Raw genomic sequence first — 27,480 nt, 5'->3', positions numbered from 1 at the left:
AGTTTTTGCTGCTGCCACCACTAGGCTCCTTAGCGGCACCTAGAAACGGCGTCCTTCTGGGTAACTTTTGCTGCTTGGGTACTCCCTTGCTGTGGTACACCTGGGCTGGTACCTCTGACCTCTTGCCATCAGATCAGGGTTGCTGTGGATGGTTCCCCCTGGTCTATCGCACTGGCCAGAGCTGCAGGGTAGCAGACAAAGCGCTGGTACTAGAAACTGGGTCCCAACCTCAGAAAAGCCGGATAACGCATTAGATTGCTTCTGATTTGTAGGTCACAGGAATTACAGCAGGTGTCAAAGCTGGTCCCTTAAGCAGCGATGTTTATTAGCTCAGGGAGTTCTGAAAGGGACAGTTACATACACTAGTTTGAGGTGCTATCCAGAAAGTACAGATGGTATAATACATTTCATGAGCAAATAGTTCCATTTTTATACACATTCTGACACGGTAGCAGGGGGTAACACCGCCCCCTGATCCTTGATGGCTCCGTAAAAACTGATAGATCACATTTAATAATTAAGATTAGGATGTAATATATCTATTAACCATGGAGCTAACACAATTTAAGCTTTAACAAAATTTACACCAATTGATTTCCTAAAATATGACGTTCAGTTTCCTGTATTACTTGCATCCTGAGTCTACATTGTTCAGATAGGTTCCAAGATACAGGATGAAAACCTACACAGGACCGAAAGGTAACGATCTCCTGCTGTGTTGGTCACTTCACATGAAAAGACTTAATTTGCACGATTAATCTAAATTCAGAAGTTACAAAACAAAAAGCGAATTTCCTCCCATGGCATTGTCTCAGAAATAAACACATTTCCTATACAAAAGTGCAACACACTGTAATGAAAATCAGTACATTCGCAATGACATAAACTAGTGCACTGTGCTAATAATTTAGATATATTTATATATCTTATATGTTGCATTATGAAGGCTAATTACATAACGCAGAGGTTCTATATTATTCTAAAAATACATTCAAATGGCGTCATTAAGTTTGGAACTTTACATCTGTAGTTTTTAAAAGTATGTACCGGTAACCGGAATTTGTTATCTATTGTTACAACCTGTATTAGGCTGCTGATCAGTGAAGTGTAGTTTATGACATCATTCTGGCCTGGCTCTTATTTAGCTTAAGGCTGGGTACACACTATACAAAATTTCTCCTGATACGATATCTTTAACAAGTTTACGGATTAAATAAAGTCCCGATCAGCATGCCCATTCATCTGTACACACTAAGCACATTTTACACGATTTCCCTTCAGATCTGTGCTCTTCATCTGTCATAACCATCTGCTGAAAACATTGTGACTCTGCACACTCTATAGAGATCTATGGACACTGCTGACCCTGAGTGCATACACACTGCAGAACTGGAACGACACCGTTCTATCGCTGAACAATATTTTTAGTTCGGCTTAAAAATTAAATGAAATGAATCGATGTGCTTTGGAACGGTAATCGTTTATTGTTGGAGAGTACACACTGCTGTTATATCGGGCCAAACGGTCGGGTATCGTTTGTTTGGCCTGATAAAAACACTGTAGTGTGTACCCAGCCTAAGTCAATAGGGTTTTTTTTTCAGCTGACCAATTAGCACAGATGTAGCTAGTTTGTATTCATCCCAACTATAGCTTAGCATGCACCAGTTTTAGGAAATGCACATTAGAATGACACATTTGAACATACAGGGAACAACCCAGTGCCTTTGGCAAATCAATGTTACTGTAGAGCAGTAGAAGAGTAAAGACAATGCAGTACAAGAGCGGTAGATTAAAAGCAGTAAATACATAGTGTTGCCTTGCTGATGTTTTACTACTTATTGCACTACTGATAACATTGCCACCACCCTGGAATCATAATCCTGGACACTACCAGATAGGCCTCTGCACCTTCCAGGCTTCTGTACCACCTAGGCCCTTGCACCATCCTGGCCTCAGTATCTTGCAGACCTCTAGTGAACCATTGTTCCCATTTGCTCCTTTTGACTCTCCTTACCCCCAACCCTCTAGAATATGTCTCATGGGCAGGATCCTCTACTCTGTATTCCAGTTTGGTCTTATGCTATATTGTTTTGTATGCTGTGATTTCTTCTGTAAATTGCATCCATGCATGTATTACTGTTTATCTGTACCCATAGTTCTCATCTGTATGGGGCAGCACAGTGGCCTAGTGGTTAGCACTTCTGCCTCACAGCACTGGGGTCATGAGTTCGATTCCCAACCATGGCCTTATCTGTGTGGAGTTTGTATGTTCTCCCTGTGTTTGCATGAGTTCCCTCCCACACTCCAAAAACATACTTGTATGTTAATTGGCTGCTATCAAAATTGACCCTAGTCTCAGAGTGTGTGTGTGTGTGTGTGTGTGTTAAGGAATTTAGGCTGTAAGCTTCAATGGGGCAGGGACTGATGTGAATGAGTTCTCTGTCCAGCGCTGCGGAATTAGTGGCGCTATATAAATAAATGATGGATGTAGTAATGTAATCTTGTTAATACACAATGGAACATGATATGCGCACTGAACCAGAGAACACACCTTTTGTCCTGTCCAAGCTGCTAGAGGATATAACAAGATGTTTCAAACTTGTATCAGGTATAAAGATAAAAGGTAATCAAGCACTAAAAGGATAAACTGGTACCAGCTAATCCTCCTAGGAGCTCATCACACAGAGATTCTACATTCTGCCTTCACCATATCGCAAGTACGTGGGGCGTTTTTCGTCTATACCCCCATAACTTTGTCTATCACTGGAACTCTTTTCCCTTCATTCCGGACAGATACGGTCCAGACATATTTGGTGGATTAGGATAGTTAACCTACGGTTGGACCTTTTTTCAATATTTTGGGACATTTCCATCTATCTATTGTGATATTTGGGAGACCTCATATTTTTGCTTTGACTTTTGGTGTATTGTATTACATTTATGTTTTTGTAATTTTTTTTATGCATTTTGTTTAGTTTTGATTTGCAACCATTCATTTTTTTTAGATCAATGAGCTTTATGAAGTAAATATTGTTGATTTTAATAGTCAGTTTGAACATAACTTGTATATAAACGAAGCTGTCTTTTAGCGTTTCATTACCTTATATCTTTATATGTACTCTTGTTGTATGTTCTGACCACCTCTGTACTGCACTGCGGAAGCGTTGTGGCGCCTTTTAAATAAAAGATAATAATTGTGGAATTGTCAATTGTGCTGCATTATTGTCAGTTCCTGACCACTGTCGGTACTATGAAAATAGTACTATCATGCCGGCAAGGTTGAGAGGAGATGGCACAGGAGGTATGAGTGACAGTTGGGATAGTGAAGGCTATTCACATTGCTCAAATAGTAAAATGTGTAGCAACATTTTATTTCATTATCTACTGTATGCTAGGGAGATCAAAGCTAATTGTTGATTGCTTGCTATGGTTTATTACAGATTTTCACATTTGCAATTTACTTTTTAGTAGTACTCTTTGTTGGCAAACGTTGTAGGACATGCAGTAGCAGACAGTAAGTTATTAGAGGTGCAAGCAAAAATCAGCTGTTTCGAAACCATAGTATCCAGAACTGTGGGGCAATGGAACTCCCACAGACTTGAATCCCCCCCATTTGACTCTGATCTAACACTAAGGGCTAAATTTTCTAACGGCGGGTTTGAAAAAGTGGAGATGTTGCCTATAGCAACCAGATTCTAGTTACTTATTTAGTACATTGTACAAAAAAAAAAACCTAGAATCTGATTGGTTGCTATAGGCAACATCGCCACTTTTTCAATTCCGCAGTTTAGTAAATCTAGCCCTAAGACAATAGTAAAACGTCACATAAAATAAAGCACCATTCTAATGTCTTAGGCTGGGTACACACTACAGACAATTTCTCCTGATGCAATATCGTTAACGATTTTACCAACATCTGAAAGTCCTGCTCAGCATACAGATTCCTGTGTACACACTATATACGTTCTAAAAAGATTTTCCTGAAGATCTGTGCTCTTCATCGGTCATAACCAATGGCTAAAAAGATCGTAACTCTAAACTCTATGGAGATCTGCCTTCGCTGATGGTCGTCAGTGCATAGACATGATGTTCCATTTCTGCAATCATTCATAGAGATCTTTAGTCTGTTTATACAATCAAACGATACAATGGGCTTTGGAACAATAATCACCACCATTTATCACAATGTGTGTAGCTGGCTCAACAAGCTGGAGTGTTAGACCCCACGTGCAAGCTGTGGACATAAGAAAATGACGCATACAAAATGACAACATGCACCATGTGTAAAGTATTCTATATACAGTGTTTATTTCATGCAAATAGCCTGACCGCTTGTTTCATGACAAACTGTTCACAAGCAGCATAGGAATGATATAAAACACAACACCAAATAATTTAACAGTTTTAAAGAAAGTTCTCAATAAAGAGCCCAAAATCCTTCACACCGGCATGAACATTAAAGGCCAAGAGAGTTTCAGATCACACTTTTTGTATTACATGACGATTCAGACGGCAACATCAAATTGCAGTGATCCCCTGGTGCTTAAGACACAAGAGATGTCACTCGTAACGGTATGATTCGGCCATTACTTTAGTCAATAATTAGATATGTTACCTAAAAATTATACTCTTACTTACAACAGAAAATATTTACATCCCATATGAAATCCAAGCTCATATTAAAAAAAAAAAAAAAAATTTCCCCAACTTAAAAGGGGGTAACTAATGGCTACCTGTAACGCCTCCTCCAATCAGGTGTAAGTCAACAATGACTGAGGTTAGAAAGAGATTTTATATACCCACTTCATAATACAATCACCACACTGGATTATTTCACAGGAGGCAGCTAAAATACATCTATTTGCAGGGCTTATAGTTAACTCGTTCTTTGAAAAAAAAAAATATAAAAAAAAATTAAAAAATTACCCCAGAAATATGGGGTCATTTTCCTGCATATAAGAAAACATTGCAAAGTAATTTAAATGATGAGATTTACTCTAGTTCAGGCAAAATGTGCCAAATACATTATCAAGTTAGATACTATGAAATAGGCTGTTAGAAATCAAGTAGTCAATAAGGTTTCCAGGTCTGAAATGACAAAAGTTCTACGGATAACCTCCGGCTTAAAAGAAATGACCAGTTTTGGATAAGCACACCCTTTCTGTACTGCTCCCACATGCATTAAACTGATGGAGGAGCGGTCCATAGCCCCAGATTCCTGCCACTGCCTTCTGGTTACAGGGGCAGAAAACACCCACCCCTATCTGCTGCAGACCTGAAAGAGATGGGATTGTGCAAAACTGAATTTCCTCATTTAAGTTATACCATTACTTAACAATAGGAATATTCTGTTGGGTGGCCGCTTAGGATCAGCTGCACAGTAATCATCTTTTTACCAAACAGCCTACTATGGCTGTCAGATAAGTGACATTGGTCATCCGAATGAGAAAATAGTCAGCAAATCCTTGTCAATTCGCTGTACCACTGATCCTCCAAGTTTAATTAATTTTTAATGCAGAACAAGCACAAAACGCAAAAGTGCAAAAAATAATGAACAGTGTCTAAGGATTAGACACTCCGGTGTAGCTTTTGCAGGTGACAGACCACATTTATTTTGGAGAGTTATTATAGAGTTAAGCTGTACAACAGGCCAAGACAACCCGACCCCTTGTCAGGTCTTCTTAAACTACAACTCCCAGAAGGCTCTGCACACGGTCCACTAACAAGAAAGCATTTTGGGAGATGTATTACAGCTACCATTGACAGGCACAGTATACATTAAGACCATGTAAATCTTAAAGATAATCCAGCATCAATAATTTGTACAATCATACTTGTGTTTCTACTGCATGAACCTTTTTTTTTTTTTTTTTAAGGTGCACAAAGACAAGCTATTTGAACTTTCACCTTTACGTTAATGGAGAGACCCTAGAGTGTAAGATCACTATTCAGAGAAGCACAGAAGCTGGGTTTATCTTCCAGTGAACTTAACTCAAATCAATGTGCCACTGGCAGAGGTTAAACTGCCTCTGACCACCTACCCCAAGATCAGCAGGATTGGAAAGAGAGAAAGGGACCTTGGGACAGGACCAAGAGCTCGCAGAGTTTAACCAAGTAACACCTTTGTAAATTTTAGGCAGAGGTGTACATCATAATCATACATTCATCTCAATATTTACGCTACAAATAAAAAAACCAAAAAACCAAACAGTAAATATATGGTTAGTGTTAACACATCAACAAAATGTTATGAAGAGAAAACTAATTGGTTTTAAAACCAAACACATAAAAGCCACACTTTGCGATCCTTTAGATCGCAGACTGTTCTGTGTATCTTTTCCGATTAGCCCTGGATGCACCCGGAGTCTAGATTTTCAGTAAAACGTTCAGAATTAGAGGTCTGTAGTGGCACAGGAGAACCCCAACCATAGTACAATACAAATAGTGCAAATAGCCTATACGGCTGAATGACAAACATGAACAAATAAAATAAAACCTTCATTCTGCACATTAACAATATTAAAATGATAAATAAACCAAATCTATAAATGTTGCTCAGTATAATATTTATGCATATAGTGACGCACTGTAGCAGGCACATGGGAGACCTCTTTCCAGCGACACCGAAGCCTTCATGCGATTTGTGCTTTACAAATGTGAATCCAAGCTGTTCATTCATCTGAACATTGGATTTCTTTTCTCTCTCCAATCATCAATAAAGTGGACACATCGCCACAGAATCTTCTGTCATGTTTATTCTGACAGGACATCCAGAAATACACTTAACGCCCAATGCCATTGTCATTCAAGTCTTCCATACAGTAAGGGGTAGAAGACATTGTACCCAGCTCTGAGAGCAATACAGTACTTGGGGGGTTGACACAAGTGAACCATTGAGAGTACTCTAATTTAAATACACACTTTCATGTAAGTATTCAAGTATTTCAGCAGTTTACAAATAGCCCTGTCACTGTAGCTTGAGAATGCATATTACCTTGAGTGATCATTATGTGTAGCTATTAATTGCTCATGGATACAATTACATTTTAGATTTCAACATTTTAATGTTTTCTCTGCTCCTCTTTACGGTGTTATCTGTAGTGTGAGTCTCCAAAACCATTGCAGTAGCAACAGTGATATCTGCACATTCTAAGCGAGCAGGATGTATGAACTGGAGGCTTCTGTTATACTCAAATTTGGCTAAACCCTTCCACAGACACGAAGAAGTTGTATGTACCGAAATAATCTGTGCTGCTGGTAACATTCTAATACTACGGACAGCTGAAAATACTGAAGGGAAGGAGCATCAAGTAAAACAATAAAAGAATCTAAAGTTCAAATGGGATCTATTATTTTTGAATTCTTAGGTTCTGTGGTTTTCTAGATGAAGGTCCCCCCCCCCATCATTTGGAGCAACAGGTCCAAAACATACTTAATTATATTTAAAAGTTACCCTTGTGTTTCTCCACACTGTCCCCTATTGTTCCCTACCAGGTTACATTGTGTAGCAGGACAGTGTGCAGAATGAAGAGTTCAGTGATCAGATCAGTACAAACTTTAGCAATTATTGGTCTTACTGACGTTAGACCATTTCTGCATGACGGACCCCATACCTGTATATGTTTTACTCAAGTTATGAAGGTACGTGGTCTGTGCAGTTGATTAGATACAGGAACAATATAAAGTGCATCTATTGCCTACAGAGTGGAGCCAACAATCATCTTGGCTGAAGAAATATTCCAGACAATCCACAATATCAGTAGGGACCAGCGATTAGATCATCTGCATTCTCACGGATATTCAGCCATTAAAATGGGACATCCACAGCATGTAGGAGACAGGTGCCCTTGAAGCCACGTGAGAATAGAAAAAAAATAAAGCAGCAGCTGTTAACGGACAATACAGCAATTACCACATTGTGCGACAGCAGATCAAATGAGCGTGATTGATTTAAAGTTTTATACAATAATTGAATCCATCATTATTTTCCTGTTGTGCAGACACCAACTGGATCTACCATTTTTTTTTTCTTTTTTAATATAAATACGTGCATGCTTTTTTTTATACAAACGTCAGTCCATTGTGGTAACTAAATACATACGAACGCAGACGTTCCTGCACCGATATGCAAATGCTAATTATGTTAGCGTAGATTATGATCCTGCATTTATTACCACGTTGCACATACGAGGCACAGGATATAAAAGAACAGGAGTTCTCTAGTGCTTGGAACGTTCAGTCGCCTGGTCCCGCGCAGGATTATACATCATCAAATATCCTGCTGTTTGACTTAGACATGGATAAGTAGCGTCCAGCCGGCTGATATCTAAACATAGAAAATGTGCAGAAAACAAAGCGAATGATTAAAAACATTGCGAAAAATAATAAAAATACAAAAGAAAAAAAAAACAACTGTATGTTAGTAAAGATATGAAGATATTCATAATTTGCAGCACCGTGCCTAAAATCTAGTAGTTAAATGTAAAAACCCATGTCCCCTCCTCCCGACACTGTCCCTGGTTTTCCTTAGCAGTGCTCCTCAGATTGACTAGAAAAAGGAAGGACATGTAATGTATGCGAGGATTGGTCTTTGTTTTCCCCATTTTACAAATTCACTATTTGCCAACAGCCCCACACTTGACTTGCCTCCCAGATTCTGCATCCAGCGGATCATCTGTAAAAGAGTCGGCATTAAAATCTAGCGGCTCTGCATCTTGTAAGAGTTCTATCCGGTCCCGCTCTGTCCGGTTACTAGGCCTTGTGTACTTTGATGCTGGAAAAAACACAGTTACAGTTAATGAAAATAGTTGAAAAGGAATTGGCAAAATTAGGTGAAATGGTCAAAACTCAAACCAATAGCAGCAGCTCTTACATCGGCTTGTGGTCATTTCTGTGTAAGTCGGCTCCGCCTGTTCAGAGTTGACATTTCTATTACGACTGGAGTCTTCCCTGTTACTGGGGTACCGCTCCTTCCACTCCTGCAACCAAAACACATACAAATAAATATCCATGTATAATAAAGATACAAAGAGTGTATAGAAAACACTTATGTAGCTGCTCCCATATGCAAAAATGGGAGATTTTTGGATTTGTTACATTCTCTTCTCTGATGATGCAGGGGTTATATTCATGGTTATATTAAGGAAACTGGATTAAATCTTAAAAACCTGACTCCACTCCCTTTTTCACATACGCTCCCCTACTTCTATACAATTTAAGCTAGCCCAGCAAGAAGACAAATTCAAAAGAAAACAGCAGCTGCAGATGACAGAAGACCCAGCTATTCCTGGGTAGGCCAAACTGTGCGTCACCCAACAGCATAGTACAAACGGACTGAATAGTAACTACAAAAACTCTGTTCCACTTAGTCTGTTGGGGGACACTGGGTATAGGGTAGTGGGGACAGGCCATGGGCACTTTAAGAGCTTTGTTCACTAGTCCTAGCTATACCCCAATTCCTGTATAGAAGCTAGTTTGTGTTAACCAAGTCCCACATAAAGACACCAGAAAAAAACCAAAAAAAAACCAATGGAAATGCTCAGAAGAAACGGATCCCCTGATGCAAACATCTGTCCCCCCGAGTGAACGTGTGAACAGAAGACCAGGTGGCTGCTGCACACAGCTACTCAGTCGAGAACCAAGCCGTGTCACCCGGGAAGCACTCATCGACCTTGTAGAGTGAGCCCAAAGATTTTCAGGAACAAGCTGTCCAGCCCAATTATAAGCCTGACAGATTACAGTCGTAATCCGCTGAGCAATAGACACCTTACAGGCTGGCTAGCCTCTCGTGTGCATCATAGAGGACTAAAAGATCCTTCATCTTGCGCACATCTCGAGTCCTAAGCACATGCGTACGCAAAGTACAGACTACATCCAAAGAACAAAGAGAACATTCGTTCTCCGAAGACCGACAGGGCAGAAATGACAATGTCTTAATTTATGTGGAATCTTGACGACACCTTAGGGAGAAATGAAGGTTTAGTTTGTAGAACTGCCATATCTTCATGAAAAATAAGAGGAGACTCTTCTAGTGGACGAGATGGCCAAGAGGAAAACAGTTTTCCAAGTCAAAAACTTTAAATCCACCGTGTCCAAGTGTTCAAACGGAGAATGCTGTAAAGCATTTAACACCAAGTTTAAATCCCAAGGTTTTAAAAGCGGAACATACAATGACTGTACATGAAGTACCTCTTGAAGTTTGAACATCAGGCAAGATAGCAAGTCTTCTTTGAAAGAACGCCAAAAGCAGACACCGGACCCTTTAACTAAGACGCAGACCAGCATCCAGCCAATCCTGCAGAAACATAAGCAATCTGGACAACTAAAAAGAGGAGGTATGGTACCACTTCCTTTCACACTAGGCAATATATGTCTTCAAGATACAATGGTATTTTTTTGCTGAACCCAGTTTGCAAGCCCGAAGCATGGTTTGCACCACACACTCGGGCAAACCCTTAGCTCGAAGGATCATGGCTTTAACAGCCATGCCGTTAAAGGCAGATGTTCTAAACCTAGATGATAAAACAGGTCTTTGACTTAACAGATCTGTTCGCAGCAGCAGACACCAGGAACAAGTACGCCTTTCCCCCCACCATGGAGAGAACTTTCGTGCACCAAGCCCTCCGAGGCCTTACGGCGCCACCAGAATACGGAGACAGCCAGAGGACCTCTGGCCCGGGAGCAGAAGAGCTGGACTTTGACATAATGGCGTCTCCTCGGTTGAACCGCAATGTCCAGTTGACCCCACTTGACTACCAACTGCCGAAACACCTCCAGATGGAGGGACCATTTGCCAGGATGCAGAGTCTACCTGCTGAGATAATCTGCTTCCCAATGCTCTACCCCTGGGATGAAAATTGCCATGACCCCCTGAACATGAGGTTCAGCTCACCGAAAGATCAACAGGAACACCTGTGCATGAAACTGGACCACGTTGAAAGTCGATAGCATCTTGCCCAAAACCCTCATGCAGAACTGTACAGAGGTCTATTTGACAGCAAACAGAGATCTTATCTTCTGCAAAGCCTGAATTTTGTCCGGGGGCAAGAACACCCGTTACTGTCAAGTGTTGAATTAAAGTCCCAAAAAGATCTGTTGGGTCGGAGTCAACTTGAACTTCTTGAAGTTGAGAATCCAACCGTGGATCCCAAGAAACCCGTAACTCTCTGAATCTGTTCCACTAAAGAAAGCAGTTCAGAAGACGGTCTCCCAGCCAACAAACCATCAGACAGCTGTTCTGACTAGCGTTCTACAGTTTTGACGATCCAGGCTGACGTCAAAGCCAGCCACAAGGAAGCCCCGGCTGTCACAAAAATGGACTTAAGGACACGCTCAATCTTACGGTCGCACCATCCTTAAGAGTGGCTGTGTTGGGAGAAGGGATGGTAGTGACCTTAGCCAGCCTCGCAACTGGACCGTCCACTTGTGGAGGAACCTCCCATTTTGCGAGAACTTCAGGGGAAAAAGGATAGCAAGACAGCATCCGACGAGAAACCTGGAACCTACAATCCAATGAAGACCAAGAGGGAAAAATCAAAGGGCACCACAGTCTCAGGGACTACCGCCTCAGGAATCTCCAGTATCTGACGCACAGCCCGTATCAAATACTCTACACCCAGACAGTCAGTTCCTCCACAAAAGAAGTTTCCACATCAGAATAAACCACTAATTTGCCTTCCTCCTGGGAAGAACAGTCAGAATCTTAATCATTTCCCTGCAGTGGTGCCGCCACCTGCCTGCATTTACAACAGGAGGATGGCGTAGCGGATTGCCACATCCTCTCCAAGGAGGAAGAAACGGAAACCAAACCCTGTACCGAAGTCGCAAGTCCATGTACCCAGGCCGGTTCTTCAGACACCACAACCACAGTCGGACCCTGGTTTAGCGATTTAGCGATCCAGAAACAGAACCCACTCCACTTGCTACGGAGGCAGGAGGATTTGGATAAGGACCGCCCACTGATTGAGACCTCACCAACCAGGCTCCACCGAATCGGAACCAGAACCCCATGGTGCACAATGTATACAATCTCCAGACTGGCAGGCTGTGCAGAAAGCGTCCATGCCTGACCATCTGGACGGCAACTTGGCATTAGACGGCACACGTGAACTTCAACATAGAAGTCACCCCAGCCTTAACCCTCAAGGATCTCCCCCTATCGGACATGTTATACACAGATGGGACAAAACGCAATGAAATAAAAAAACACAGTGAAAGACAAGCAGCACACAATCAAAGCACAGAAAGTGAGCCTACTATACAGCCAAAGAGCCCCAAAAGTCTAAGGGACAAACCACTGAGAAACCCCCCCCCAAAAAACACCCCACAACCCGTTACCTTACAGGACAAGGAACAGACAAGGGCGGACAATGGCTGCCTAATCTGGTGTCTGCACACGAGGAGCGAGAGACCACAAGGAAAGAAGTGCAGGGATAGGAACAAAACACCCCCCCAGGGCCCAGCACTGGATTGGCAGCAGGACAGCCCCCTCCACCAACACAGACCCTAGCAGGGGCTTACACCTTTATTGTAATCCCTACCTGACCCAGCCCCCTAAGTATGCCAATGGTTGCCTCTAGTAAGAGAGAGCCACCTGAGGGACCCACTGCGTCTTCTCCCCTCCCCCCCACGTTTCCCAGTGTGCTGGAAGAGGGGAGGTAGTTTGTGCATGATCTTTTATTTGGTGGACACATCGCCTATGTGTACACCTTGTAATATAATGCATGTGTCGTCCATCCTTGAACTTCCTGGAATTAGATAATATATAAAATGGAAGACCATTCTAAACATCCCCCTTATGTAGGATAGCAATTTAAGCTCAGAGTACAAATACAATGCTGTAAAAATAAGATACCTAAAACAAATAACAGTACTCCAAGTCATCTTACCCTTCTGCGCGTTTCACCATCTTCCTGCCTCTGACGTTTTCTCTTCTCTAGAATGAAAGAAGCAACAAACTATTCATTTCAGGTCTTAAAATGAATGACCTTGTGTGGAAGTAAATACATGACCTGCGGACTATTCTTTAACAAATGGTAAATAACGGTCTCATAACCAGCACTTGAGTGTAATATACATTACAACTTCCGTTTTCAGCTTTGAGAAGAACATACCTCTTCTAATTAACTCTTTTCCCTCATCAGTCAGGTCAGACGTCATGTCGTTGTCCCCCATGAACTGCTGAAAGCCAAGTAAGTTCAAACAACGGGTGCCCAAGCTGAGACACAAAGAGAGATCGCAGCAAAGCAATGATTATATAGCAGCAAGAGACAATCACCGGTTACATTGTATCAGTCACCCACACTTCATTAATATTCTGGAGAATGCAGCTCATCAATTCACTAGGAACCAGTGACATCACTGAGGCATACAGGATAATGGTTCCTTGTGCATTAGTGGCATCACTAATTACTAAGGAGCTGAATTTGGTTCAGCCCATGAAAAAAACAGCATTGGCTGTGTGTAAGAGATTTACTCTACTTCTGAATAAAAGTTCAATTCAATTCCCTTCTGTATAATTATTTACTAAATCAAACATTCAGACAAGTTACCACACAAGGAAACCCCCCAAAAAAACAGTAGTACGCTTACATTGTATTACAAAGGGAAGAACATTTATCCAAAACAATGAGTGAATATTTTCTTGTTTTACCTTAACTAGAACGTTTACATAATTATTGGAAACAGAGTCAGAGCCATAGAGTATTCCTGACTTCAAGAGGGAAATATTCTTTGGGGGCAGAGTCAGCGAGAGGTGCCGTATAACATCACCTTTATGTTCGGATGTGCCAATCGCTGCTTATTACGGTATGGAATCTCCACTCATTTTTCTGCACACCTCTATGGAACGCAAGAAAAAATGAGCAGAGAGTCTCCATGGACTGTTCTGGAGACACATAGCACCGAACTGAATCTCCCCCTTTTTCTTTTTCTGCTGTCGTTCGTGATGTTGGAGATGTTGCAGCTAATGAAACCTATGAGCTGTTTTTACTAAACAGTGCATATCCACAGAACGCCAAAGGTAAAACTCATCTAAACAGATTAACTGAATGGTGAAAGCTTTGAGGATACCCCATCTTTCAACACAGTCGGTCAGAGAAGCATATACTTTACCAGCACTGAACCATAGGATTTCATAAGGCATAATTTTACCTGAAATACGTAGCAATACAAAGGATGACTACCAGCATGGGGTAATATATGTAAAATCCATCAGCTATAAGCGGCAGAACTTTTAAAGATCCCATTATCTATGGAAAAAAAAGAAAAACAAAATAATGAAAAAGAGGAGTTGCTACAGTTATGTTATCTTACTGTGCTCTGGATAATTGTATGTACTAACTGATGTGTAGGCAGTTTGTTCCGTATTCTGGTGAGAAATTGACCCGTCCATGTGAGTCAGGCCCAGAAAATTCAGACACAATGGAGGAGTCAGACGGCAGAACAACCTGAAAGATGGAAAGTGGTTGTTAAAGAACATTGTGCTCCAAGCACAGGGAGATAAAAGTCATGTTCTTACACAGCTCTATGTATGAGAAACAAAGAGAAGGGTCCTAGTATACAATTCTCTACACAGAATGGTGAGGACCATTCAAACATACAACTCACTAATAACACAAAGGAATGAGGGAGGATGAAACAATACTATACAAGTCTAAGAAGAGGAAGGTTCTAACCTAGTATTATGTGCCAAGTATTGGGGCAGCATGGTGGCTAAGTGGTTAGCACTTCTGCCTCACACCACTGGGGTCATGAGTTCAATTCCCAACCATGGCCTTATCTGTGAGGAGTTTGTATGTTCTCCCCGTGTTTGCGTGGGTTTTCTCCGGGTGCTCCGGTTTCCTCCCACACTCCAAAAACATACTAGTAGGTTAATTAGCTGCTATCAAAATTGACGTGTGTGTGTGTGCATGTGTATATTAGGGAATTTATTAGCTGCTATCTAAATTGACGTGTGTGTGTGTGTGTTAGGGAATTTAGACTGTAAGCCCCAATGGAGCAGGGACTGATGTGAATGAGTTCTCTGTACCAGGCCAAGTACAAGGATTGAAGAGGGCGGCTCTAATTCCTATGCTCAAGACACATGATGAGTGAAGAGAAAGATTCTACTATAATACTACAACAGAAACAATAGTTTTACAACCACAACTTTTGGGTTGAGTGTTAATATAGAAGGACTGGTGACGATAACCAGCCAGGAAGCAGTGCATTGTACTTACATGCCACTAAACAGAAGACTGTATGCATCCGTTTGATGATGCGATGCAAAATAATAATAATTAAACACCCGGATCCTGAAGACTGTTGAATAAACACAGATACTCAGGAAGAATATGGTGAGGAAACAGGCCACCTAAAAGCAATTACACAAAGCGTTACTAAGGCATAATGGAGAATTTCATTAGTGCGATTCTGTGTTGTGCAATTCTTACCAGTCAAACATATAGCACGAGTCACTAACAGTGTGCAGATGCGCAGTACCCATAGCAACCAACCAGTTGTGATCATTACAGTGAGAATAGACAGTATAAGATGGTGAGTATTACTGCACAATTCTTGGTAAATCATTCCCAGAGTCATTTTACACTGACTACTGCAGTACTGACTGATACATTGATTAAAGAGCCAACATAGCAGAAGCTTTACAAAAATACCTACATATTTCACAATGACCCTACTAACAGATCTATATGTAAAAGTTGCCATACATTGGCAGAACGTGCTGTACAGCCGAGAGCAAGCTATTTGTATGTTATCAGTCACTGTCCTTCCATGCAATTAGTGGCAGGAAGTCAGCTATGAGTACTGATCTCTCTCCCACTACAACCACTACTTTTTCTTAAATATTTCCAGTTATGATAAACGTCTGAAACGTCTCCGTTGCTACACCATGGCGGCCTGCACTAACTATGAATAAAACACTTTTCAAAAGAGATTTCAGACCCTATTGGATCATGTTAAACCATCATCAGGAACCATTTAAACAAAATATAAAAGCCCTAAATAAATATTTTCAGGGTGCAGATCCCCCCACCCAAACCAGAAAAACAAAAAAACCTTTTTTCCTTACTTCAATATAAATATAGTTGTAGGTCCGTTCGGCCTGTTGTATAAACACAGCAAAGAGAGACAAGACAGGGTGCGTGCTGAAGAACGTGCACTCGGACCACACGACTACAGCGGAGAATAGAGCCAGCGCAACGGCCAGGATCCGAGAACACCAGGGCCGGAACAGGCACTCCCAGTACCACTCTGTGGGGAAAGGAGAGATGCCGACATCTGTATACAGCCAATTCCTGTACTTTTAAAAATAGTACTTCTGTATAAAATATCCCCCCCCGTTTTCTTGCCTGCTGGTCACAGCATAATACCCCCTTCCAGTCTGACAGACGTTCAGAAGTTTCAACGTATACTTGTTAAACTATTATTCACTGTTACTCAGCCACCAGATACCAATGTACTATTGATGTATATGGCTCATATTTAAAATTACAATTTAAAAACAAAATCTGGTCAAATTAAACATTCCTCTAAAATAATAAAAATATATGACTTTGATAAGTTGATCTTATCTAATTTTTTTCCAATTTAAATATATCTGTGTATCACATACTAAACATGTCTATGACAGTCTCTAATTGTGAGTCTACAACTAGCCCATGTTACACCCTAGCATCACAATTGGGTAGAACAAGACGTGCCCGTTTGCCATGGTTCATACCAACACTCGGGGTGTAGAAGTGCCGGGTGAGCCAGCTGTCTGGCTCCTGAGGGAAGGTATGTAGAAACTGCCTTGTGGCACTCGTCTCATTTTTGGCTACATCCTCCAGGTGAAAGGCTTGTTCCAGGAGCATGCGCCACTGAACCTGGGTCCGGTTATGTCTTTGGACAGCATAGTTCACCTGTGGAGATGGAAACATTAGTGGCAGATTTATATCATGCCAAGGTCAGTAGGGGGTATGACTATAGACAGCACTTGGGGGATAAGTTATTTACAAAAGCCAACACAGTCGTATAAAAGGAGAATTCCAGTATCTATCTATCTATGCCTACATATATTAGTCTACCATATGTGAACCCTAGATACATATTACAAATGAATTTGCATTTTTCCAAACATTGGTTCAGTACACAAAATGGCTGCCTGCATTATTTATATATGACAGAGAACCTTTAAGTTTTTTTATTTTTATATAACTTGCAGCCTGCCCTACGATTATATCCGTCTTGTCGGGAACCTCATCTCTCCGACAGGACACCAGTAAATGACAGCCTCCGACTCCAGTGAAGTTCCGGGCAGCCAATCACTCGTTCCATTAGGAAACGCTACGTCAAAGGTACGCTACCTGTTTATGAAGCTTTACCAACGTCTTCTCACTGGGATAGCTTATGTTCTTTTCTTCAAAGTCTTCGTAGTCATCCATGTTTCTTCCCATTTTCTCTTGGTACACGGTGGGACACTAGAAAGATCACATGTGAATGTAATAACAGAGAGGTACATGTACAAAGTACTTATTCAGTGTATTCCAAGTGCACAGAAGCATTTGTGGACAATCTCAATATTTAGTTTATCATCTTACTACTTCTCTCAAACATATTGTCCTATTATACGTTATATAGGAATAGAAGGTATTTGAAATCATATGTTTTGTTTCCTGAGCTTTCGCCAAACATTATGCAAAAAGTTGTAAAAGATTTATATGATACAGTGCTGAATGGAAGCCAGTACGTGTCAATACGGTTAAAGTTGCCCAAAGATTAAATTAAGTCACTCTCAAAACCATTTCAAGTACCATTTGCAACTTTACATCATGCGGTCCGCTTACCTTCCTTAAAATGGTATCAACACATTTCCGCAAGGGGTGGTTGTATTTAATACACTCGTTCACTTTACGGACTTCCTGTAAGGAAGAAAAAAAAAAAAAAAGAACAGATTAAAGACATTGTAAGAATGAACGACTGATTGTTCTCCAAAGCGGTACCAAGATGTACATTATACATCCAGGACAAGTATAGGAAGTAGCGGACTGTATTGGCCTCACCTCCATAGCATCCTCCAGGTTCTCCTCAGCGTCTGCTTTCTCGGTCATTAGTTTGGCTGCTTTGAAGTAGGTTTTCATGAGCAGATAGCCTTTCTTTGCTCCGTTCCAGTGAGAGCGAGGGATCTCTACCAGACCATACCCCAGCAACAAGACCAGGAGGAACAGACCCCATGTGTTGGCTGCCGCTATCCCAATAGTTTGCAATTGATACCTGAAAGAGCGAACAGTGAAAAATCAGACAAGATTAACCCAGCACAGTAGATGAAATGGTTGGTGAATAACATCAAATAAGGTAGATGGTGGGATTTGCTTTTCAATTTAAAGCAGTTGGAATATAATATTCTTATGATCCCAAATTTTAAATTCTTAAAAGACCAAGTAAAGCCACTAATTGTTTAGACTTCACTAAATATGCCCATCGCACTTGTTCTCACTCCTCTGCAGAAAGCTGTCATGTTAGGAGAGAGGAGCTTCAGCAATGGTCAGGAAGTGAGCGCCAGGATTGCTTTGCAGTAATGCAGTGTGGGGATTTATACACTTAGACTGGCCTCTCAGCCGTTTCACTTCTTCCTAAAGATGCTGGAGGGGCTTCAGATGTCTATAATGGAGCTGGGAGGAAAGGCTTTAACAGAACTGCAGTGGAATGTCAGGCGAACAATGAACAGTGCCTTTTATTGTATGGCTCATCGGTGTGTTGTGTATTAAAATACTTTCTTCCCTATATGTTGTCTGGCTTCTGGAACAGTTTCTGGACCACTCATGGCTGCACCCAGGTTGGAGTTGATGGAGGGGGTGTATCACCCTCTGCTGTGCTCCACGGTACAGAGGAGGATGTCCCTCCAAAGAAGTGTCAAGCATTTAAAGTTTCACTGGTTTGAGTCATTGGCCCAAGATCTCTTTGAAAGCAGATAGTTCATAAATAAATGCTTTATGTGTGGTCACAAATTTGAAGCTGTATTCCATGTTTTATTTAACTGTATGAGCCTTACTAAGCAAGTGCTTAGCCATTCATGATGTGGTTTATATCCAGGAGAAAACAGATGCAACGAGTGTTCATGGATGGAGAGAGCAAAGAATAGTTGGACGTGAAGAGATCATGAAAAGCTCCCATCCATTTAGAATCTCTGAAGCCAGGTACACCTGCTGCTTCAGACTCTCGGAATTGAATGTGTTAAATAAGATGATAGAGTATTATGGCAACAGTACATCCCCTATAACTGTACATCAGAGCAAAACAAAATTCCATTCATATTAAGTGTGCCTGTTGCCTACACGGTTATCCTTTTATTCTGAACTTAACCACTAAAATAAATATTTTTTTTTACTTTTATACATACAGCCTATAAATTCATAGGATCCAATAACAATTTTTTTTTACAAAATAGCAGCCTCTTGTGTGTGTAGACGACAAGCACTGTAATAAATCCAGACATTCTTCTCTGTAGAACATATGCCACAGGTTTATTAATTTGTGCAAATTAAAAGGTGAAAAACCAATGACACCTTTAATTAAATAAAAGAACCAGTCTGTGAAACAGACAGAAAAAAAACTTTGGATCACCGAAAGGAAGAAATCACTGCAGTAAGAACTACTCACCATTGAAGATGAAAATTCGGGTTCACGGCCACATATATTAGCAGAGCTCCAAAGATTAATAAGTATGTGCCATAATAGATGGCATTTTCAATCAGAGCGGTTTTAATTTTGCCTGTGATGGAAAAGCCTCCAGATCGCGCATACGACTGCATGAAAGGCAGCAGAATCCTGCAAAATGCAGACATCTTAATGATCAGACAACTAAATGTCAGACAAGTTCTTACTAGAAATAATAATACTAATAAAAAAAAAAATAGCATCTACTCCTCAACATTTTAATCTGTAGAATGGTGTGTAAATCTCTGTCTTAATACAAAGCCAAGTCGAGGCGACTCTAAACTTGTTGAAGTGCACACATGAAGGGAGTATTTCATGTGTAGACTATCAATCACTAGAGCAGTGTTGGCTAACCTGTGACACTCCAGGTGTTGTGAAACTACAAGTCCCAGCATACCCTTCCAGCAATAACATGCTATATATTGGCAAAGCATGATGGGACTTGTAGTTTCACAACAGCTGGAGTGTCACAGGTTAGCAGACACTGCTCTAGAGTCTACGAAAACCATAAAGTTATAGCGAAATGATAGTCTGCATTCTAATGGATTAAAGTAATATTCTTGTTTAATTTATTGAACTAGCCATACAAGGATGGCATTTGGATGAATACCAAACAAGCCTATAATAGTTGTTTGAAGGATGTATTCTTTTGCTTTAACTTCTTTGAATATGTTTTAAGCTTCATCATTACAAGAGATTATAAGTGATATGGAAATTTAAAGGTATGTGTACAATGAAAAACCAAAATTAGTCTATTAAAAAGGAGTGTATTACACACTACATTCTACAGTAGAAATAATCATGAGAAACAAAGCTATTATAGCATTATTTAAGACCATGCTGTATATGGCTACAGCCTAGGACTAATCAGCAAATTAAATAACTGAGTAAACAGCACATCTGTGGTATCTGACTCATGGTCAATAAGCCTCATGGTGATACGGACAATTACAAAGTGGCGGCATGTTTAGTAGAGGACATATCTCTGTGTCACTGACACTTACCAAGTAAGGAACTGGGATGTCCAGTACACCACACGCCAGAAGATTGGCATAATGCCCCTTGGGATGTAGCTCCAGGGTTTGTAGCACTGCCGGGGTGACTCATTCTCATTACTGGAAGATAACACAAGAACAGCAGCAGACATTAGTACATGGACATGGTCATATAACTGATTTATGACCAGAGTATTGGCAGGAACTTTGTATCAGTTACATGATACCTGTGAAGAATAGCAGCATTCAATAGATAAACGTTTTAATTTATCTGCATATGTTTACACACATGATATCTGCAACAGTTTAAGGGCTCTTTTTCTAATAGCAAAAGTGCAATTTGGACGTCCAGTATGCGTCCTGCAGGGCATGTCTCGTCACTATGTTGGTTTGGTTATTATTATTATCATTATCATTTATTTGTTAGGCGCCACAAGGTTTCCGCAGCGCCGTACATAATACAAACAGGAGACCATACAGGGTGACATAGTACAGAACAATAAACACAAAGTACCAATACTTCAGAACTCCGGGCAAAATAATTCTTTATTTTCATGTGTTTAAAACGGCACAATCCTGAGCTCTCATCATAATCTTCCCTGATGAAGCTTGCTGAACTAATATACATAGACACACACACACATATACACATATATATATATATATATATATATATATATATATATATATATATATATATATATATATATATATATATATATATATATGTGACACTATTAGCAGCTCTTGTGTAATAGACATGTATTTTAGGTTTAGTGATCCTTTAACATAAGATAAGCAGCCCTCTCATCTGATCGAGTAGGCGTCCCTTCTTCCTATGCATTCCAAGGAGGGAGGTCTGGGAGTCCCTGATTTAGCGTTGCACATCTCACAGAAGGTACTATGACATTCTTCACGTCACCTCCGGGATAGAAGTAGATCTGTTCGACATGTCCTCCATTATCCACCCTACTATGGCTCTCTCCACAGCAAAGGCCCACGCTCGCTAAACAGCTTTCCACTTTAATGTTTTCTTTGACAATATTGTATCAATGTGCTCAACTCTACCATCTGCGCTCTAGGCATGCACAGAACCCTTGGTGGAACAACACTGGGGCTTCATCCAATACAAATTGCTAGCTGGACTAAGCATAATATACAGTTACTGATCCATCTCATCCCGTTGTGAGAGGTATTGGAGTTTCGTGAGCACTTCTCTCTAACCAATTCCAGTTATTTGTTTCCACTGCTTACAGCTCAAACACCTCTACTCATCATGCCGCCACCACCAAGAACTCCCTGCTGATACTGTTACACCACAGCTGAGCGCCCTCGAAGGGGCCGTTATTGACGATACAGCAACTCCTACTTATAACGAACCAAACACCAAATAACCTGCATGAGCTCAAATGGGAAGAGGGTACAGGGCAGATTCTGGACCCTGAGGAACGGTGCTGCATTACATTGAACCTGGTGAAAAGCTGCACATGCTCAAGCATCAAGAAGAAATCATATACAATATTTTACAGGTGGTACATGGCTCCCAAACAGATACCTGACATTTAGCCAAATGATTCTGCAAAATGTTGGAGATCCTGTGGTGGGGTGGGATGAGATTCCATTCACACACAAAGTTAAAAACAAGTCTATAGCCAGCTTCAGTACAGAATAAAGGCCTTCCAACTTCTGTGCCGTTACGAGTATACAGAATACATAAAACCTGACTAGCTACACTACTGAAAGTAGCATTGTTTGGAAACCTATACCTACAAAATGCTGACTATTTGTTACATGTCTAGTGAACCTGTAAGCGATAAGTCAATCAGGCTTCTAAGAAGATTTCTGACACAGCCACTCACGACCTTCTACCACAAAACTGACCTTTGTACACTCTGAAGTTACATTCTAGCCAGGGGTCTTTGTTCATAAACTCTAACAACACAACAAACTAAAGGAGGATTGTCAAAATACAACATATCATATTTTCATAGTTTTAATGTGCCACATCCATTGTATAAAATAACTACCAACATCATACACAAATATATCTAGGGACGTTATGTGCTTAATAGAACTGAAGATATCTGAAATAATGGTTTCATCATGTGGTTTTAGGGGAGGGCCATTTAAATATGCCTAACTAATTTCCTGTCTAAGTCTTTTGAGGGAAGCTGCAGAGACTTTCCACGGTCTGAATTAGCAGACTATGACAATAGTGTGTATTAAGGTTACATGCAATGCCAAACATCAGTAACCTTTAAATACATGAGCTGGAACTCTTGTTTGCATCTGCAGCGATATATATAGGTATACCTTAATGACTGGGTGCTGGCCAAGTGAGGTGCAGAGACATTAGTAATTGCTGCTTTCGTGGTAGTGGTCAACTGGCTCACGTTGATGGGGGCGAGAGTGGCGGCGTTACTGGCGATGCATCGGTTGTAGATCGTCTGAAAGTATAAAATGACTCATTATCAATATAATAAAGACTATGCGTACGCATCATTTATCTCCTCACTCTCTCTCCATGTTAAGGTAACACATTTATAACATAGTTACAATTCCCAACACTGACAATCACACCCCATACCAGTATACTAAAACGTGAAGGGAAATGAATAGAACTGAAAAGACTACAGTGACCTGAGCTGTCAACTGAACGCAGTCTTACTCCCCCTGGCTCTCAGGGAATAGAAGTCTTGCAGCTATAGACACATACAAGGAGAATATCATACTGGATAGTTGTAGCAGGAATAAACAGGTGCTCAATGGGGAAGAAACAGTCAAGTGCAGTTTAGCTTTCTTTTTAAGAGAACAGTCAAGTCATCGCATAAGGCCAAGTTAATACGAACACCATTTTCATTTTTATTTCATTGAGCGAATTTGAATTAGCAGTAGGGTATGGTCTCCCTATTAGATAGTTAAGATTACAGACAGGTTGTCCAAAACTGGGGAACATTACAAATCACCGCAACGACTTACAGATGTGATAACTTACCGTACTAACGTCCAGCGGTATGATAAACACAATCAAGAAGCACAGGCACCAGGCTAGGAGTGTGGCCACCAGCACAAGTTTGTGTTGCTTCTTGAAGTCACCAAATCGGTGAAGGAGGAAGAGAGCAAGAAAGAACACAAATACGATCTCAACTCCAAGGGCAGCTCCGCTCATGGTTACCAACTCTCTAACCAGAGGAGGGGGATACGGGATTACAGTTCAGGTTCAAAGCTGGAAGAGATCAATGTAACACAAAGTTACTTCAAAAGGAAGAGACTAAAGGGACAGGGACTAAAATGGTCTGCTATAACATTCCATGAAAGGGGCATTTGACATCATAAAAGAGCGTATACATTGAGAGGGCTTTTGTTGCTTTCAGAAATGACCTCTAATGAATCAATGCGCACACAGCACTGGATCCATGTTTATTCTTACTCCAGATTACCATACTACTCAGTAGTAGCCAAGTCTGCATACATTGCTTACTGCTTGGTCTACTTTATCACACATAATACAGAGCACTAAGCAACCTAAGCTTCATTCGAAAATCTCTCATTAGAACTCAAACCTGATTTATAACAGATGTAACAACGCATTGTTCATGGTTTGGAAAACTCATAGGACATTTTATAAAACAAAGACAAAAAAAACAAGGGGTTTATTTATGTCCAAATTGTTTAAATCAGCAAACACATAAATGGGAGGCTATAAAGAATGTGGAGTTAAATACTGTTCAATTATTTAGCGATTGCTCAAACATAAAAGAACAAATAATAATAGACACGTTAAAGGATAATCTGCATAATTTACAGCTGAGCTAAAAAAACTGTGTCCGAACGTAGACACAGAAATACATAGACACTTCATGAGCTATTTATACAGCGCCATTAATTCTACATTGCCATACAGAGAACTCACTCACATCAGTTTCTACCCCATTGTCAGGGACTAAATTCACTAACATACACAGACACAGAGACAGACACAGAGACAGACACAGAGACAGACACAGAGACAGACACAGAGACAGACACAGAGACAGACACAGAGACAGACACAGAGACAGACACAGAGACAGACACAGAGACAGACACAGAGACAGACACAGAGACAGACACAGAGACAGACACAGAGACAGACACAGAGACAGACACACTAAACTGCTGGTTTGAAAAAGTGGAGATGTTGCCTATAGCAACCAATCAGATTCTAGCTGTAATTTTGTAGAATGTACTCAATAAATGAGCTAGAATCTGATTGGTTGCTATAGGCAACATCTCCACTTTTGCAAACCCGCAGTTTAGTAAATATACCTCCAAGAGAGACTTAGGTCAATTTAATAACAACCAATTAACCTACTAACATATTTTTGGAGTGTGGGAGGAAACCGGAGCACATCCACAAAAACACGGGGACAGCATACAAACAAACCCCACACAGAAAAGAACATGTTCAGGAATCAAACTCATGACCCTAGCGCTGTGCAGCAGAAGTGCTAACCACTAAGCCACTGTGCTGACACTTGTGTTTTTACATCCGTATTTTAAGTTGTATCATCTTAAGATACATGCAACTTAAACCCCAGTGTACAGCAGGCCTGAGTGTAACAAAAGATACGCCAGTCATCATCATAAAGATTACAGGCCAACCCATCTCTAAGTTATAATAATTTACATTCATGAGAATGTAGCCTATCAACTCACCAGGAACCAGTGATAAGTCAAGCAACTACTATTGCTTCAATGGTTTAAAAAGCCCCAAACACAAACCAACATAAACATTAATACAACAATTACATGATTGTTGCTAAACTACGATTAACTGATCACAAATCATAAATATTTCAACATGTATAAATCAAAAAAGGTAACAGGAAGTACATGAGCTGAATCACAATAATTAAAGTAAACAGATTATGGTGTGACATCTCAAGACTCACGTCACTCCACTGATTTTCCAATTATAGTTTGTTAAAATAATACCATAATGTCACAAGACAGAAAGGGTGGTAATACTTACAGGGACTAAATGGGGGTTACTAACTAAAAATGCTAACTTACCATAATCTAAATAAACCAATTATAAAATATTTTACATTAGACAATTAAAGCAAATATCTGATCGGTAGCTTACAAATGTAACAACCTATATATCAAAAACTCATTGTTACCCTTTACTTTTGTACTAATAAAATACATATTATGTTTCAAACATCTTCAAAGATCTTAAGAAAATGTCATTGGCTGTCCCTTTACATTGCATTGATTTTCCATTGATTAGGAAATGTTGTCCAATTCATCTTTGCAGCAGTCTTGCACAGTAGTAAGAGCCCTTTCACATGTGCATGAAAGAAGGATCCTGAATCTATGTTTTGCAAATATGCATGAAGACTGGATTAATGTGCATATTGAAAGATCTATGAGCATTTTTAAAATCAGACATGGTAAGTGCATTTTATATTACATCTACCGATGCATATGAAACATGGGAATATTTACCAGACAGAACAACTGTGCATGTTTTACAATGCCCATATTTACAAAAGACACTTTATGTACATATGACAGACCACATAATATTCAGTGTAAATCACATTATTTTAGAAACCAATGAGGGAGTTTATCTACACATCAAATACAAAAGAGGGACACTCGGGTAAAGACAGTTCCTCCAAAATAGACATTCAGTGATAGAGTTACATAATTACACCCAATGCACATATGGGGACACAGACCCCAATCCATACACCCAATGCACAGATGGGGACACAGACGCTATAACTAGAGGAAACCTGCTGATATTAGGACACATGGGGAGATGGAGGGGACACTTACAGCTCCTCTCCTCACACAGGGTCCCCAGGACACATCACCGGCTCCCTCCTCACTCTCCTCTATGCCGGGTCTGCGGCCCAGGAACACACAGCTGACAAGACAAGAAACGATGTTTCATTGCGTCACTTCCGGACAACTTCCGCCCTTCAGCGATACACAGCGCCCGCGTTCATTGCAAGTTGCATATATCTCTATTGTGTTGTCTCCTATGCTGGAGCCATTTTGTTGGCGTCTTCAAAGTTATGGATTATGCGCTGTAAACAAAACGTAGCCCTGACTAGGATCCCGCAGTTCACAGAAGTATGCCTGTACAAGTGGTGTGGAACTACAAACCACAGCAAAACTGCAGCTTCTGGGACGTACTGGGAGTGTAGCTGGATAACAAGTGGAGAGCCACCATTGTGACCATTCACATAGAGATTAAGCGAAGTCAATTGCGTATTTAGGGCAAAATGTTGGATTGCAAATTTAGTTTGTGTTTAGTTAAACTTCTCAATAAACTATAGACTCAGGCAGTAGTCAGAAAAAGTGCTACTGACACGTATCAAGGACATGTACACATGTAATACCAGGGTTGAAGGAAAATCCATCCCATTGTTAAATATGATTTTTTGTTAAGGCCTCATAAAGCCTTTGTTCAGCCATTTTTTGTAACTCGCATAGAAATATTATTTGCTAAAAGAGATTATTATTTTTTCTGCTGATATGCAGATTTACAAGATGTAAGCCCATGGCCTTGAGGTTAAGCTGACAGAGGACTCCTGAAGTTATGTATCAAGATATGTGAATAGGTCATACTTGCCAACTCTCCCGGAATGTCCGGGAGACTCCTGAAATTTGGGTCAGTCTCCCAGACTCCCGCAAGAGCTGGCATATCTCCCGCATCCCGGAATTCCCTTGTTAAAATGACTCGATTCACTGAGAATCGCGTCATTTTGACCTCGCCCCCGCGATAAAATGT

At 40.6% G+C, this 27,480-nt stretch overlaps 1 protein-coding gene across 1 annotated transcript; it reads right to left on the bottom strand.

Annotated features, from left to right (window-relative positions):
• Window positions 1–4,284: 4,284 nt before the first annotated feature.
• Window positions 4,285–26,655, bottom strand: LMBRD2 (LMBR1 domain containing 2). Its single transcript, XM_075184308.1, has 18 exons — window positions 26,520–26,655; window positions 23,686–23,916; window positions 23,004–23,137; window positions 20,700–20,810; window positions 19,639–19,806; window positions 18,042–18,252; window positions 17,826–17,900; window positions 17,346–17,459; window positions 16,721–16,901; window positions 16,070–16,251; window positions 15,219–15,352; window positions 14,342–14,447; window positions 14,152–14,249; window positions 13,113–13,216; window positions 12,888–12,934; window positions 8,873–8,978; window positions 8,647–8,773; window positions 4,285–8,326 (listed from the first exon to the last, which is right to left on the bottom strand). Exons 2-18 carry the CDS (start codon window positions 23,857–23,859, stop codon window positions 8,260–8,262), a joined length of 2,139 nt encoding a protein of 712 aa, XP_075040409.1. The 5' UTR covers window positions 23,860–23,916; window positions 26,520–26,655; the 3' UTR covers window positions 4,285–8,259.
• Between the last annotated feature and the right edge of the window lie 825 nt (window positions 26,656–27,480).

This window comes from Mixophyes fleayi, chromosome 1 (genome assembly GCF_038048845.1).
Source record: "Mixophyes fleayi isolate aMixFle1 chromosome 1, aMixFle1.hap1, whole genome shotgun sequence".
NCBI classification, from domain to species: domain Eukaryota; kingdom Metazoa; phylum Chordata; class Amphibia; order Anura; family Limnodynastidae; genus Mixophyes; species Mixophyes fleayi.
Note: the sequence above shows the minus strand (reverse complement) of the source record. Positions and strands in the feature narration are given on the sequence as shown.